The sequence below is a fragment of the Eptatretus burgeri genome, chromosome 11 (assembly GCF_056783735.1).
Source record: "Eptatretus burgeri isolate ZD-2024b chromosome 11, Ebu_testis_v1, whole genome shotgun sequence".
NCBI classification, from domain to species: domain Eukaryota; kingdom Metazoa; phylum Chordata; class Myxini; order Myxiniformes; family Myxinidae; genus Eptatretus; species Eptatretus burgeri.
In genome coordinates, this window is record NC_140971.1 from 92,016,036 (window position 1) to 92,033,535 (window position 17,500).

A 17,500-nucleotide genomic window follows, 5' to 3' on the forward strand; every position below is an offset into this window, starting at 1 on the left:
ATTATCACGACAAGGGCAGGTGAATGAATCTAGAGGAGATGCAATGAACAAGCTCAACATTTACGCAATCATGAGGCGAGTGTGATCGTCGAAGGGCATCGTGAGATAGAGCATAAGTAACTTCGCGTGCGATGAAAAAGAATGGATAATAATCGGCATGTGAAATGTCTTGCTTGTAGGAGAAAATGAGAGTTCATTTGTGCCACTTGTGTTTGTGTAGACTTTGTTCCTTGCAGCGTGCTTCATTCATTGTTGAGAGACCACCAGGAAGCTGTAAAAATGAGGGAGAATTGAAGATTTTAAGCCAATGAAAGATGATATATAGACATAAGGGAAGGGACAATGACAGTTTCCAGGGTTCGTTCAGCAATCCAGCAAGCAAGTCTAACTGCTCTGCTCATCTTCACTCCTTTATTGTCCTTCTACCATGAGTGAAGTGGTTTAATCTTGCTCTTTCCCACACTTCTTTAAAATGGTGACCTAGCATCTATCGATAGCTTGCATGATCTGCCTTGCTGATCCATTATTACATCCACCACCGAAGGTGGACGGAGGCTCTGTTTTCACCTCTGTGTGTCTGTCTCTGTCTGTCTGTGAGCACGGTATTTCAGAAGGTCATCGACGGATTTGGATGAAACTTGGCGGACAGGTTGGGTATGCGACAAGGACGAGTTGATTAGATTTTGGTGAAGATCCAGATCTGGATACTTGATTTTTTTTAAAAAGTGATTCTTCACCATTGAAGCCTGGTGAGCCTGGTGTTGATGCAGTGGTTAGGGCAGCGGCTTGGGATCCAAAAGGGCCTGAGTTCAAGCCCCGTTGAGCCACTGAATTAATACACCAGGGGGTTGACTCAGCCTGTCATCCTTCCGAGGTCGGCGAAATGATTACCATTATACTGGGCCGGTGTATACCCCGGTTAAAATAGGTGTACCGTATCCCTGTGTCGTAAGAGGCGACCAGGGTTGCGTCAGGAAGGGCATCCGGCATAAAACATGTGCCAAATCACTATGCGGATCATACGGATGATCCGCTGTGGCGACCCCGAATGGGAGCAGCCGAAAGAAGAAGAAGATTTTTCACCATTGAGAGATTGGGCCAAAAATGATATATAGCACAATAATGATTCGGCGGAGATGAATCACCAAAGTACGGGCATAAACATAATGCCAATTAGCTGAGGGCTAGTTGGGGATGGAGCGGTGGGTGGTCTACATGATGACTCAACGTTGACTTATTGGACAAAGATGTCCAAGAAGGGAAGTACGCCGGAGCGTTCCATCTCTAAGGTGAACTTGAGGGATGGATTGAGAGAGTTCAGGTATGCCAAGAAGACTTTACATGCTGAGGTTGACTTCTTAAATGTCCTTGTTAGGTGAGAAATCGGCCGATGCTTATAAAACCACAGTCTACCGTAAGTCTACTTTTACCGGACAGGATACGAGGTGAGACTCTTACAGTTCCTCTCGAAACAAGATTGGATTGATTGGTATCTTGGTCAATTACAGCAAGAAAGATCTACTCCACAGATAAACTCCATGCTGAAATTGAGACCATCAAGACTATTCTTCTTGATAATGGGTATCCTGAACAGATCATCAATAGATATATACACAAATTCCTGAACCCACCCAAGAATCCTATAATCGGACCTGGTAAATGTCTGGTATAGCTACGTCGACCTTGGAAAGGCAAAGTGTCTCAACGGCATGAAAACCAGATGAAACAGACAATGTCCCATTCTTACTATGCTGTTCAACCACGAGTTATCTTCACTACCCGCCGGTTGCTTGCGTCAGTCCAAAAAGACGTTCTGCCAGCCTCCCATATAAGTAAGATTATTTACGAATTTCAGTGCCAGTGTGATGCGATCCTTCAATCTCAAAGATGTGCGGCCCACGTGTGTACAAAGATGGGCATACATGGGCCACACATCTTTCAGATTGAAGGATCGCATTGAACAACACATCCCTTTGTGGATCAGATGAGGTCAGTCATCTAAACAGAGACAACCAACTCAGACTTGTAAGATGTACACAGTACGACAACTATTCCCTGTGCCTCTGCAATTGGTTACCATGTCAACTCATCTTCGTGGTTCCTCTTCAACAATTGGTTTCTCATCTTTGTGCATGGAGGCCACATTCATCAGGTGAACCAATCCCATTCTTTGTCGACAGAAATAATTTGTCCGAACTTTATATCTATTTTAACTATGATGGCTTGACTGTGTGACAACTGTACCACAGTCAATGTTGAGTCATCATGAAAACCACACCTCCCCCCTCCCCTCCAACTAGCTCTCAGCTAATTAGCATTATGTTTCCACTGGTACTTTAGCGATTCATTGTCTCTGCCAACCCCACCCTCCTTCCCTCACATCTCTCTCCCCCCCCCCTCTCTGTCTTCAGAGAGAAGATGATGTCCCTTCATCACTCCCCCTGCCTAATCAAATGCATCTCTATCTCTATCTCTGTCAGCAAAGTGACAGATTGTATTTGCTGGTGATACAATATGGAAAGAATTGTTACCTCTGTCACCGAAGGTGGAAGATTACGATTTCACTCCTGTCTGTCTGCTGTCTGTCTGTTTGTCTGTCTGTGCACAGGATATCTCAAAAAGTTGTGGACGGATCCAGGTGAAATTTGATGGGCAGGTTGGGTGTGTGGCAATGACGAATTGATTAGATTTTGGTGAAGATCTGGATTTGGATCCAATAATTTTTTGAGCGATACTTCCACAATGAGAGATAGGGCTAAACTGATATACAACACGATATCTCTAAATAGTTGTGGATGGATTCAGATGAAACTTGGTGGACAGGTTGGGTATGTGACCAAGACGTCAAGCATAACCATGGAGTAAGTACAAGTTGAGAGAGAGAAAGAGAATGTAAGGGAGATATAGAAAGTCAGCAATGGAGAGGGAGAGGGAGATGAAAAAGATGGAAGCACAGAAGATGGAGATCCATCCATTCATTCATTAGGACCATATTCAGTGCAGAGCATTGGTGCTGCCTAAGCAGTTTCCATGGCTATTGGACACACTCCTGGACAGGTCACCACTCCAACACAGGATACCAGCAAGCTGGCACTCATTTTGCCAACCTCAGAAAGATGACAGGCAGAGTGAACCCCACCTGGTATTAATTCAACAGCCAAGTGGGATTTGAACTCAGGATCCTAGGATCCCAAGCCCACCACCCTAACTATAAAGCCAACACCAGGCACAGAGAAGATGAAGATGGCGATGGAGATGGAGAATGACAGGGAGATTGAGAATGAGATGAATATGGAGATGGAGAATGACGAGCAGAGGGAGAATGAGATGGAAATGGAGATGGAGAATGACAAGGATATGGAGATAGAGAAAGAGAAGGATGTGGAGATGGACATTGAGATGGATGTGGAGACAGACAATGAGAAGGATATGGAGATGGAGAATAATGTGGATACGGAGATGGAGAATGAGATGGATATGGAGATGGACAATAAGATGGATTTGGAGACGGAGAATGAGATGTATATGGAGATGGAGAACGAGTTGGATATGGAGACAGAGAATGAGATGGATGTGGAGACGGACAATGAGATGGATATGGAGATGGAGAATGAAATGGATATGGAGACAGACAATGAGAAGGATATGGAGATGGAGAATAATGTGGATATTGAGATGGAGAATGAGATGGATATGGAGATTGACAATAAGATGGAGTTGGAGATGGAGAATGAGATGTATATGGAGATGGAGAACGAGTTGGATATGGAGACAGAGAATGAGATGGATGTGGAGATGGACAATGAGATGGATATGGAGATGGAGAATGAGATGGATATAGAGATGGAGAATGACATGGATATGGAGATGGAGAATGAGATACATATGGAGATGGACAATGAGATGGAATTGGAGACAGAGAATGAGTTGGAGATGGAGACAAAGAATGAGAAGGATATGGAGAATGAGATGGATATGGAGACGGAGAATGAGATGTATATAGAGACAGAGAATGAGATGGAGATTGGATAGAGACATAGAATGGAATGGACATGGAGAGGGAGAAAGAGATGGACACATATATGTGTGTGTGTGTGTGTGTATCTGTATGTGTATGTGTGTGTATGTGTGTATGTATGTGTGTGTTTGTATGTGTGTATGTGTGTGTGTGTATATATATATATATATATATATATATATATATATATATATATATATATATATATATATATATATATATATATATATATATATATATATATATATATATATATATACATACATACATACATATACCAGGCGTAGTGGCGTGCGCCTGTAATCTGGCTACTCGGAGACTTTGGTTGGAGGATCGCTTGAGGATGGGAGCTCTGCGCTGGGCCGCGCTATGAGAGGGTGTAGGGCAGCCCAGAATCATGGTGAAACCCAATCCTTATCGGTGTCGTAAGAGGCGACCAGGGTTGCGTCAGGAAGGGCATCCGGCATAAAACCTATGTCAAATCAGTATGCGGATCACAATGGATGATCCGCTGTGGCGACCCCTAACGGGAGCCGCCGAAAGAAGAAGAAGAAGAAGATACAGTTCGTATATATATATATATATATATATATATATATATATATATATATATATATATATATATATATATATATATATATATATATATATATATATATATATATATATATATGCCTGTCTCTGTCTCTGTCTCTCTCTCTCTCCCGAATGCATGGCCACATCTTTTAAGTTCCAAACTCCAAACTTGGGATGCAAATACATATTTGTGTGTGGGGGGTAACATAGGCATTGTGGCCGCGGCCTCACGTGGTGGTGTTGGGGGGGGATTGGTGGACATAAATTCTTGATGTAAATTTGTACCCTGTAGCACCACCTGGTGCTGGTACCAGAGGGTATTACAAGTTCCATTTTTTCCCATGCAATACTGAGGTTAAAGCATCTTTGCACAGGTAAATTTATACTCCTTCTCTATTACCTTCCAACCCCCTTGCACCACCCCCTCCTCCCGCCTGAATAAGAAGAAAAAAGCCTGTCATTCTGTACGACACTTTTCCAGCGGGAAGGGACATCAGGCTGAACATGAGGAGGGTGGGGGACAAAGGAAGGGGACATGAGGATGCGGACAGGGATGGGGATAACCCTTCAAACAGCAAATTTAGCTGTTTATAGTGTTGAAGCACTCAAAAACGGATAAATTTGTCTTCCTTTCCTTCTCCTTCGTGCCCAAATTTTTTGGCAAACACGACGACGAATTGGTCGGTCAGCTAAACGACGGGTAGGCTCTGCTCGTTGAGAATGAGACGGAGAATGAGATGGAGACAGAGATGGAGTTTGAGATATCAAACAGTCATGATCACTGGAATGATTGCGTTCAATTTCATCTGTATTCTTTCTTGGAACCAAAAGTGTGGCATCGTCCTCTTACGATAATAGCCGACTCCCAATGACATTTTCAATGCTATTTATAAAAAAACAAAAAACAAAAGAGGAACGAAATTTGATCCCTGGCAGATTCCTCTCAAAATAGTCATTTCGTGTGAAAAAAACACCACTGACATTGACTAATATCTTTTTGTAATGAGAAACTTTGTAATTCTACACCTTTACTGACATTATGACATGAGATGTACCACATTATTTACACAGTATTGGTGCTACCAAAGTACTGTCAGGGCTTGAGTCATGCTAAGGTGGTTTGCCATTGCTTTCCAGCAGTCAGTCAAGGCAGAACTTTGTCATTGAGATATATTGTGACGTCCACGGGACTTGAACAGTCCCGCCAACGTAGAATGAGCCGAAACGATGGAGGCGATTTATTTGTTTATAACCCAAACATGGCGGTTCTAATCGCTCTACCGCAAACGGGACGAGGAAGGTGGCACGAGTCACTTTTCACTGAGTTGATGATGTTTATTTGTTTTTTATAATTACCAGAAATAACAAGACTCGGCAAGAAGAGGGATCCGGGGCGATTCGACGGGATGGTGTGGGATCGGGCGTGGGGAAAAACACAGACAATTCCAATGAATATACAGTTCTCAATCCCTCTAAGGTGCCAAGCAGACACACACACACACACACACACACACACACACACACACACACACACACACACACACACACACACACACACACACACACACACACACACACACACACACACACACACACACACACACACACAAAACGTAGCTATCTCTGGTGGTCAGGCTGGACCGTGGTGTGGACGCAACTGTCCCTGGATCGGCGCCGGACGAGCCGGCCTTGCTCTCCTCAGGGGGGGCAGGAGAAACCGTGGTGCTGTCGACCTCCTGGTCCTGGCCCAAGTCCGCTCACAGCCGCCAGGGAACCAGTTCTGGCGCCAAGCCGCGAGCAGGAGAGGGAGGCAGGTCCGCCCGCCGCCCGACCCTGTACTCCGAGTCAGCAGAACCCCAGAGCCAACCAAGGTGAGGCACGAGGCTCGGCAAGGCTCCCAGACACGATCAAGAGCACGATCGACTCAGCACAGCAACCAGGACGCTCTCTGCCGCCACAGGTTCCACACCAAAAAAACACGAGCGTTCTGGTTGTAATCTTCTTCTTCTTCTTCTTCCTTTTCGACCCCGAACAGAACCTTTTTATCCTTCTGCCCTCGTCACCTTCAATCGAGCCGTTTATTGGCCCACCGCCGTCGCCTTCTGCCAATCGTGATCACGGGGCGGAGCCATCCGCTGTACTGTCCTGTGACGTCACGGCCAGTCTTCAGAGAATACCAAAAGGGGTTTACGCAGACACACTTACCCTATCCCGTGTCCCTATCTAATTACGTGACATTTATCATTTCCCCCTTGAAGAAATGAACATTTACTAGACAACTTATCACCACTGAATTACTACTTATTACATTGAGATCCTGGTAAACTCGAACAGCATGGCATACCTAATTAAACATCCAAATTACCCTTTGAATGCATACCCCCCCTCAAACGTAACACTGCCCCCTCCTCTGGTACCGCAGCTCCTGCAAGGTATATCGCAGGCGCTACCGTACCAGCCTTAACACTTACTGACTCACACCTAATTAACCTAACGAAATAAAGTAGGAGGGGCAATGGGCAGCGAGTCGCAGCTAACTTACCTATCCTGCTTAATGTACTACCCCCTTATGGCCTTATCCTTGCCTAAACAATCATTCGTTTTTTTATTTTTTTTATTTTTTATTTTATCACATGAGAGCACTGAGCGAAGTTGCACTCCATCCTCCGGATCATCGCTCTTGCCCAGCACTCTTCCAGTGATCTGGGGAGGGGAAACAAAAGGTTCCACAAAAACACAACACTTATGCTTTACATTCCTACTCTAAGCCTTAACGACACTATTCACAGGATATTTACACTTGACCGCGTCCCCCAGTGGATGCTAATAGACCCAGCGTTACCTGGGGAGCCAATTTTCAAATTTGCTTGCCCCAAAATTATGCGGACATCATGCCCTTGCTGCACCTGTCAAGTTGTGCGGGATCGGGTGGGACTCACACATCTTCACAACACTCACACCATGGTCATCATCACATTTCTAGGTCATGGTCCTCATTTTAATCATGCAGGCTGAATCCCGTCATGGCCGTGGGGTGGGTTACCACAAGATGATGGGGGCATCTCAGGTGCAACCATGCCCACAGGTAAGATTTAGTCCAACCCGGACGCTTCTCCGCCCCGCTCCCTTTGATTCCCTCCCCCCTGGTAGCCATCAGCTCTAATCCCGTACAACACTCTGGAAGGGGTCTCACTGGCTCCTCTGGCCTTCCTGGGTCGCCAAGGTCCTACCCGCCTTGGTCGCCCAACCAGACCGTCTCCCTGTTGCCTCCAGACACTGTCACCATTAGCCACCAGGTGGTGAATCTCCTTGAAGGGGGTCGCAATTCACGCTCACCGTGAGCTTCAGCAATCCCTGTGGACAAGCACATCATCCCCACCCACAAAACCCACATGACTCCCCCACCCCATCGGCCTTACATGTGACACCTGCATTTCTAACACTTCACCGACCATGACCTTCCCTGTTAACACACCATGTCCAATAAAAAAAATCAACGTGTGCACCATACATTTCACTTCTTAACTTGAAACAACTCATACAGCACTTCTCCTCACCCGATCCACGCACAAGCCATTGGACAGCCACTCGTGCCCGCTTTGTTACCAATTACCCATTGTCCCTATTGTCACTCTAAAACCCAGCAGCACTTACAAACCCATGCCAATTTTCCCACAATTCATTTTTTTCCACCAAAGGAGGGCACTTCGCCACAATCTCAGCAGCCGTGCATGGCCCTATATGCTCAGCCCGATCTAGTCTCCCGGACCCCCGACAGTGATCTCTGGACCCGACCTATGAAAGGGCATCTCGGATAGACCTGGCGGTTCAGCAGGAGGATTCACCCTCTCCGAGTCTAAAAGTCTATTGGAGGGTCCCTCCATCGCCGGGTACCGGCAATATCGTTGCATGTGTCCTCTTCGCCCGCAACGGAAACAACTACCCATAAAAGGCCCCCGTGAGTATCGGTGTAATGTCTCTTCCGGTTCCGGACCCCCTCGGCCATAATCGAATTGCTCTATTGGCTGGGCTGGACCCCGCCGCTTTGGCGCACTAACTACCGGATTACCCTTTATCAAACTTGACAGTTTCTGGCAAATTTCCTGAAACATTTGGGTAATGCCAATTTCTCCCAGCCCCCCTCTCTGATCCTGGATCTCCGCCTGTCGGATCGTCACCGATGGCCTCTCTGGAACCCGACCCGGCCGACTCCACGAGGCCAGCCTGGCCGCGCACTCGGCCGCTCGGTGAACGGTGGGTGGATCCTGTAGCTCCACTAGCGCTCGGACCTCAGGGTCTGGAAGAGCAGCTAAAAATTTCTCTAGTGCCAGTCTGTCCCATGCCTCCACTGTAAGGTCCCGATACGCGATCCTGACTGATTGGTAAATGTCCTGTGCCAGCTCCTGCACTGTCTCACCCTGCTTTAATCTGCGGTGCTGGAGCTGAACCCGCACCAGATCACAGTTTGCCGCGAACCCAAACCGACGGCTCAATGCCTCGCAAATGTGGGAGCTGGTCAACATCCCCTCCGGGATCACGTTTAACACATCTGCAGCTGGTCCCCGCAACGTTGCCACCAAATTCCCTGTACGTTCCCGCTCATTCCACCCGTTTAGTCGGGAAATGCACTCAAATTGCGTCAGAAAAGCTTCAACGCTCCCTGACCCGTCGAAATTTACCAGGGGGATCACTTTTACGGTGGCCCGCTTCTCAGTTTCTCCCTTGTCCGAATCCAGCCCAGGGATCAAACACCCTTGTGGCTGCATATCCAATTTCGGAGCCCACTGTGGCCAAAGATGTTTTGTGGTGAGGGTCTCATGGGTCAATTTTGCCTCCTGTTCCAAACGTTGAATGGACCGATTCACCTCTTCCCGCAGGATCTTATGGGCCGGCACAACCTCCTCCAAGGCTCCGTCGCGAGTTTGTAGCTGCTCCTCAACCAACCCGGACACTCTACTTACAAAAGACGGCTCTACCAGGCCTTTATCCAAGACTTCATCTTGGCTCATAATTTTATCTTGTTCGTCCAAACGAGCCTCCAATCCTTTTACCTCCTCCGCCAAATTCATCCCTTGCTTCCTCAGCTCTCCCCACTCTTCAACTTGCAGCTGCATACGAGCATCCACACAGGCACGATGACGTTCCAGGCTTTCATCCACTTTATCAACCCGAATGTTCGTTGCATCAATTTTATCTACCAATTTTTTTCGTATATTTTCCCCCTCCAATGTAATTTCTACCTTTGTTTCCTCCAATCTATCCTCGAATTTACTTTGTATTTCTCCCAATTTAACATCCACACACTCCTGCATCTCAGTTTTCATTTTCTCCATCTTTTCCCCCAATTCATCCCTCATTAAATCAATCCGTGCACCCAACTGTTCCCCCATTACCCTCAATTGATCTGTCATTTCTGCCCTCTGTGTCACGAATTGATTTTCCATTTGTGCCGTCATTTCTGCCCTCTGTGCCGTCATTTCTGCCCTCTGTGTCACGAATTGATTTTCCATTTGTGCCGTCATTTCTGCCCTCTGTGCCACGAATTGATTTGCCATTTGTACCGTCATGTCCCCTATTAAACGTTCCAACAGTGTCTGGATCGTCATCGCACCGGTTTCCGGCACTGCCGGCCCCGTTACGGGCAATGAAGCACGGTCCACGCTCGGAATGGGGGAGGTTCCAACCCTACCCCCGTCTCTCCCCTCTTCCCCCGACTCGCTGCCAGACACGTGGCCTTCCTCCTCAAACATCTGCACATCCGCCATGGTGCAGAAGTCCCGTTTGCCGCCAATTAATTTAAATTTGAAAAATCCCGCCAAAATTTTCCCGCTTTTCTGTAGTAATTTTATATTCCAATTCGTGGCGAGATTTTAATCTTGGTATATTCTCCCGATACCAAATATAATTTCGAGGGGTTCGAACATCCAACACCCTGACACCAATGTGACGTCCACGGGACTTGAACAGTCCCGCCAACGTAGAATGAGCCGAAACTATGGAGGCGATTTATTTGTTTATTACCCAAACATGGCGGTTCTAATCGCCCTACCGCAAACGGGACGAGGAAGGTGGCACGAGTCACTTTTCACTGAGTTGATGATGTTTATTTGTTTTTTATAATTACCAGAAATAACAAGACTCGGCAAGAAGAGGGATCCTGGGCGATTCGACGGGATGGTGTGGGATCGGGCGTGGGGAAAAACATAGACAATTCCAATGAATATACAGTTCTCAATCCCTCTAAGGCGCCAAGCAGACACACACACACACACACACACACACACACAAAACGTAGCTATCTCTGGTGGTCAGGCTGGACCGTGGTGTGGACGCAACTGTCCCTGGATTGGCGCCGGACGAGCCGGCCTTGCTCTCCTCAGGGGGGGGCAGGAGAAACCGTGGTGCTGTCGACCTCCTGGTCCTGGCCCAAGTCCGCTCACAGCCGCCAGGGAACCAGTTCTGGCGCCAAGCCGCGAGCAGGAGAGGGAGGCAGGTCCGCCCGCCGCCCGACCCCGTACTTCGAGTCAGCAGAACCCCAGAGCCAACAGAGGTGAGGCACGAGGCTCGGCAAGGCTCCCAGACACGATCAAGAGCACGGTCGACTCAGCACAGCAACCAGGACGCTCTCTGCCGCCACAGGTTCCACACCAAAAAAACACGAGCGTTCTGGTTGTAATCTTCTTCTTCTTCCTTTTCGACCCCGAACAGAACCTTTTTATCCTTCTGCCCTCGTCACCTCCAATCGAGCCGTTTATTGGCCCACTGCCGTCGCCTTCTGCCAATCGTGATCACGGGGCGGAGCCATCCGCTGTACTGTCCTGTGACGTCACGGCCAGTCTTCAGAGAATACCAAAAGGGGTTTACGCAGACACACTTACCCTATCCCGTGTCCCTATCTAATTACGTGACATTTATCATTTCCCCCTTGAAGAAATGAACATTTACTAGACAACTTATCACCACTGAATTACTACTTGTTACATCGAGATCCTGGTAAACTCGAACAGCATGGCATACCTAATTAAACATCCTAATTACCCTTTGAATGCATACTCCCCCCTCAAACGTAACAATATATATATCAGGCTTGACAGCTCAGAAGGGAGTGTGCGTACCTCTAGGCTATTCCGCCAGCCTTACTGACATTGTAGTCTTGTTCTATGAAAAGTTTACTGTAAGTACGATCATCAGAAAGAGGTGGCAGGTCTGATTCCAGATTGGAAGTAACATTTACACACAGTGGTCATAAAAAAGTTTTAGCAAAATTAAAAGTATCTATAACATGCACATCATTAAGCTTCAAATTTAATACTCTACCTTCCTTTTTATCTCGACCAAAAGAGCCCATGGATTTTAATACTTTCCCCAAATTTCCTTGTGTGCACGATATCACAATTTTTTTTTTTGACGAATTCGGATGAAACTTGGTGGACAGGTTGGGTGTGTGTGACAAAGATGAAGTTATTCGATTTTGGTGACGATCCAAATCCAGGATCCGAGTATTTAAAAAAATAAAAAAAAGAAGTGATTCTTCACCATTGAGCGATAGGGCCAAAAACTATATATATATATATATATATATATATATATATATATATATATATATATATATATATATATATATATATATATATATATATATATATATATATCACGATATTTCAAAAAGTTGTGTATGAATTATTACAAAACTTGATGGATGAGTTGGGTAGGTGACAAGAACAAGGCGATTTGATTTTGGTTCAGGTCCAGATCCAGATCCGGCCTATCAGTGGGATACAAAACAAACTGATCAACCTGACTCAGGCAGGTATGCGCTCTACTCTATGAGTGCCTTTGTCGTATATTTTTTAAAAAAAACATTTTTTCATCTATTTCACTTTCCTCTGAATTGGATTTCTCAGCTTGGAATACTCACTATATTCATCTCTATTCCCACCTTCTTTGAAACTCCTGAATATCTTGTTTCTTTGATAAATCACATCCACAAGCTCACTCATAATCCATGGCTCAGAAATGCTGTTTAATCCGCATCTGTTTCAAAAGAGCAACTCTATCTAAAACTAGAATAAACTTACTTTTGAATTTATTCCACACATCATTCGCAATGGTTGGATGTCCTCAATCTCAAACAAGAGACAAGAGGTTAGGACCCTCTCTGGACATTTGACGCAGTCTGGCATCCTGCTTTGCTTGCCAAGCTCTCTGCCTGTGGCATACAAGGGCGTCTTCATTCCTTGATTTCTGACTTCCTCCACTCGTATAGTCAATGTGTTGCCATCAATGGGATCCCTCTCGTCCCCTCTCTCAGTGGAGGTTGGAATTCCCCAAAGCCATGCTTTGGGCCCAGTCTTGTCCCTCATCTAAATTAATGACCTATTTGATGCTCTGGAAAACCCTCTCTCTGTTTTAGCAGACAATTCCACACTGTGTCATTCAGTACCCCCATCCTTCTGCTCGACAGGTAGCAGCTGCGTCTGTCTCTGCTGAACTGGAAATGATTAGATGCTGGTCAAATAAATGGAACGTGTCCTTCAATCCTGGAAAAAAAACTCACTCTCACCCTATCGCTCTGGAAGGATCGCTAAACGAACCCACCCATCTATATCCTTGGTCATCCACTGGAAGAGGTTGTTTGTTGAACTTCTCGGCCTCACCATCTGCCATGACCTTTCCTGGGCTGACCACACAGCAAAGCTCCCCTCCAAATCCAGTCACGGACTTCAATCATAACCTATTTCGTGGCTGCCTTGTTATCCAAGTTGGAGTCCTTTTTGTCTTGAGTCATGTACTGAACAACCCAAACATTCACATCTTTAACCTTGCTCTGTAGACCACAACTCCATTTGATTGGTTCAAACACAACAAAAAAAACGATTGTTACCGAGTTGAAGCAAACACAACTGAGAGTTACATTTTTGTTCCTAGAGTGTCTAAGGCTCATGGAGGAACCTGTCTATACATCACATGCAGGGCAAAGGGCAGTGGGAGACATCAATGCACTTTCACATGAAATACAAGAAGATTGGTGGACATTCGGAAAAATCGGAGTACTCATAGCTCGGTGCTCAGATGGGAACATCAAACAGGATTTTTTATCTTGTTTCCTGAAAAAGTAGCGCATAAAGCCATTAAACATTGCATATTCCTTACTTGGCACCATCATGGACGATATAATCTCAGGACTATCGAGCAGTTCTGCCGTGCCTCGTTGGAAGGACGTGTTCTCCTGGCTCTTGAGGTGACTGCAAAAATTGTTCACAAATTCATAATCGACAAATGATACCTCCATGACTCGCTTGGGCACATCGACGAGTTGCAAATTCATTTTTACGTGTATGTGAGAATCGATATTTGATGATGACTCTCTCCTTTTAATGCAGGAGTCACAGTCCAGTGTGGCATTTCATCATAATGACAATGTAAAAAATTATATATATATATATATATATATATATATATATATATATATATATATATATATATATATATATATATATATATATATATATATATATATATACACATGCATTGTTCACTGCAAGCTGCTTAAGTGTGATGAATCACCTTTTCCAGGAGGTGCTGTTCTCCCAGAATTCGTAAATCACAAATTTTGGTTCTCCAGCAAGCTTCTGGACAGTGATGCTGAGCAAGAAAGAACAAGATTCTGTTGAGAGTTTGTTATTACCCCTTACACGCCAAGCAAAGAGCCGGGTTAAGCAATTGATTCATGCCCGTCCGTCCTCCGTCCGTCCGTCTGTCTTATCAGTTTATGATCGAGCAACAACTTTTTGAATTGAATGTTATATTTTGAACACAAATCGGAATATGAATCGGAAGACGAGTCTGCCGTTTTACCGTACATTTAGTCCAGGGGCCAGAGCAGATGTCGGTACCTCCGGGGTTGCAAATCCTCAATGGTCTTTTTGGAAAGGTCTATGGCGAGGGAACATATTTTGATGCGATGATCGTTTCACAGTGGCAGCAGCTTCGTAGGAGTTTTGGAGGGCAAAAAGCACATTTTTTGAATTCCAATGTAAACCCAATTGGATTTCATCGATGAAATTTATTTGAGGGTGGTATTTGGTCTTAATCAACTATCTGCAATTTTTCTGAGTGAATCCCATGCATTTTGATTCTTTGACCCAAGATGGCTGTTTCCATGGCAACCAGAGGTCAATATGCATGGAGTCGACTCAGAAAAATTGCAGATAGTTGATTAAAACCACAAACCATCCTCAAACAAATTTTTATCAACGAAATCCAATTTATTTCAAAATTGGAATTCAAAAAACGTGTTTTGTTTTTGCCCCCCAAAAACTCATTTAAAGCTGCCATTAATCATGCTGGTATCCTGTGTCAGAGCGGGCGACCCGTCCAGGATTGTGTCCAATCGCCAAGGAGACTGCTTAAGCAGCACCAACGCTCTGCACAGAGTATGGTCCCACTGGATGGATGGATTGTGCAAAGGTCATCCCATCAAAATATGTTCCCCAGCCATAGACCTTTCCAAAAAACCCACTGTGGCTTTGCCACCCTAGCTGGTACCGACAAGTCAAATTTCCACACTTGCCCGATGGACGAATTAGCTCTGAGTTTGTCCCGATCGCATCCGCATGGACAAGAGCGAGATGATATTTTTTTACTCTGCCTGTCTGGCAGTCAAATTGAAAATCATTCCAAACAGGAAACTTACTGCTTCAAAGGATGTAATAAAGGACACAAACAACATGTTCGTTGGATAAGGTGAAGGTTGACTGTAGAACACAAATCACCTTCATAATGCTTCCATCAACCATTCTATATATCGACATATAGCATGAGATGGCGTGGCATGTGAGAGGGTACAGTATCGGGGTGAAGACTCTGCCAAGTTGGCTATAATTAGGGTACCCAGTCAAATGGACTGGGTAACCTATTGTTTTTCTTCTGTTTATTTATTATTTTTCTTTTTCCGCCGGCAATTTGCGGCCTTTTTCGCTTTAAAAATAATTTTCTCAGGAAAATGGAATGGAAAATTTATTTTAAATGGAAGCAAAAGCAATGGAAATAAACAAGATGTACGAGAAAGTTTTGAGATGGTCGATGGTGGTGAAGGAGGGAGGCGGTGAGGTTTAATCACTATATGTATATGGCCCATAAAGCACTTAGATAAATGTCCTGGGACAAGTCAACAAAACAAATGACTCCCTGATGGTCGATGTTCAGTACTGCAGTGTGAATAATAAAAATGTAACAGCGAGAGTGCAATTAATCAAAGAGTGATAGTGGAACTTACTGCAGACACCCAACATGCCTGTTGGTGTGCTTCGTGTAGTCCTGGATCACTTCTTGAAATCCCTCCAGTTTATCGTCCAGCGTGGAAATCTGCCTTTGAACAAGCAGGATGTGCTGGGAACACATTACAAGTAGAACTTTGGTTTGTTTTATTTCAACAAACTACAATTTGTAGAAATTGTAGGCAGTTCCCTTTCCTTTGGGGGGGGGGGGAGAGGGGGCCATATGTTTATGATTTGTCACACACAGTATGGTGGCATTTTGACGACTCTCCCCACCAACTGTTTACTCCATACATTCCCATTCCCTTCCCTTTCTTATTCCTATTTCCTCCCGAAACATCTTTCCCTTCTGTTGATATGACTTGAAATAATAAACAGTGATCCTCTCAAAACACTATTCTGCTCCTCTCCCGATTCCCACACCAATACCCCTCGAATCACTTGTCATTCACCACAATGTCCTCAAGTATCATGGAACTCACACATTTATGAATCTCAAGCTCTCAACCACATGGGGTAAACATGCTGAAGCAGAGAGCCGGAATATAGCTTCCTTCATCAACTCCAGAAGTGACTTTGGTAAGGTCAGGTCAGGTATGGGAGCATGCGCCAGAGCAGCGCTTCTCTCCGTCCACTTTCCGCCGGTACTCCAGGGTCCTCCGTCTGGCCATCCCCCAGGCAGATGCCTGGCCCATCCCCATCTCCTTGAGATGCTGATCAACCTGCTACAACCACGAGGCACGTGGTCGGCCCATTGGCCTCCTCCACTCACGAGACTCTCTCGCTGAGAGAATCTGGTGAGCAGGATCAGCATCAAGAAATGAGCCACATGTCCATACAGCCGCAGCTGACGCTCATGGACCATGCAGGTAACAAATCTCATTTGAGTCTCTCAGCAACCGCTCGTTGGACACAAAGTCTGACCAGCGATAGCCAAGGATTCTCCGAAGAAACCTGGTACCAAAGGAATTAAGTCTCCATCTCAGATCCTTGGTCAGAGTCCAAGTCTCGCATCCATAGAGCAAGACTGGAAGCACCAAGGACCTGAAGACTCAGACTTTCGTCCTCCCGCACAGGTACCGGGATCGCCACACCCCACACTTTAGTGAATCCATGACTCCCCAGGCCCAACCCAGACGTCTATTGACCTCTGACCCACAGCCAGCAGAGACATGAATATCACTGCCAAGGTAAGTGAATCTCTCCACGACCTCAACATCCTCACCACCAGGGTGGCAAGGGTAACCTTGGAAAGAGCCACAATTAAACCTGTGTGTTTCATCATCTCAACAATGATGATAGGCTGGCAGGATTGACTGGACCAACAGGAATGTACACTCGCCTCTCAAGTGTTTACCCTGGGTTTGAATCCCACTCCAACTATAAACTGCCATCCCAGTGTTTCATCAATGCATGTGCCATCCCTCAGATGGATGTTAAAGTGATGTCCAGTCTGCTGACATTAGATGGTTAACGTTAAAGATCTGACCTTGTCCTTCGCAAATAGTTGGCAAGCCATCGCTGGCATCATGAACATATTCCAAATTCCTGCCCAAACTATTGCTGGGAATGGCAAACTGCCCAGCATGATCCCAGGCCTGCAAACAGCTTTGGTAGATCCAACTTT

The 17,500-nt window shown here is 45.6% G+C and overlaps 1 protein-coding gene across 7 annotated transcripts in view; it reads right to left on the bottom strand.

Moving 5' to 3' along the window:
* Positions 1-17,500, bottom strand: part of LOC147017654 (N-terminal EF-hand calcium-binding protein 1-like) — a 101,754-nt gene that overhangs the window by 275 nt on the left and 83,979 nt on the right. For all 7 annotated transcript variants that reach the window (XM_085847394.1, XM_085847395.1, XM_085847397.1 and 4 more), the window contains 4 exons: positions 15,873-15,985; positions 14,162-14,239; positions 13,748-13,839; positions 1-271 (listed from right to left, as the gene is read on the bottom strand). The exon at positions 1-271 is cut by the window's left edge and continues 275 nt beyond it. In XM_085847394.1, coding sequence (XP_085703520.1) covers positions 243-271; positions 13,748-13,839; positions 14,162-14,239; positions 15,873-15,985 — 312 coding nt within the window. In that variant the 3' untranslated portion in view covers positions 1-242. The remainder of the gene's footprint in view (positions 272-13,747; positions 13,840-14,161; positions 14,240-15,872; positions 15,986-17,500) is intronic.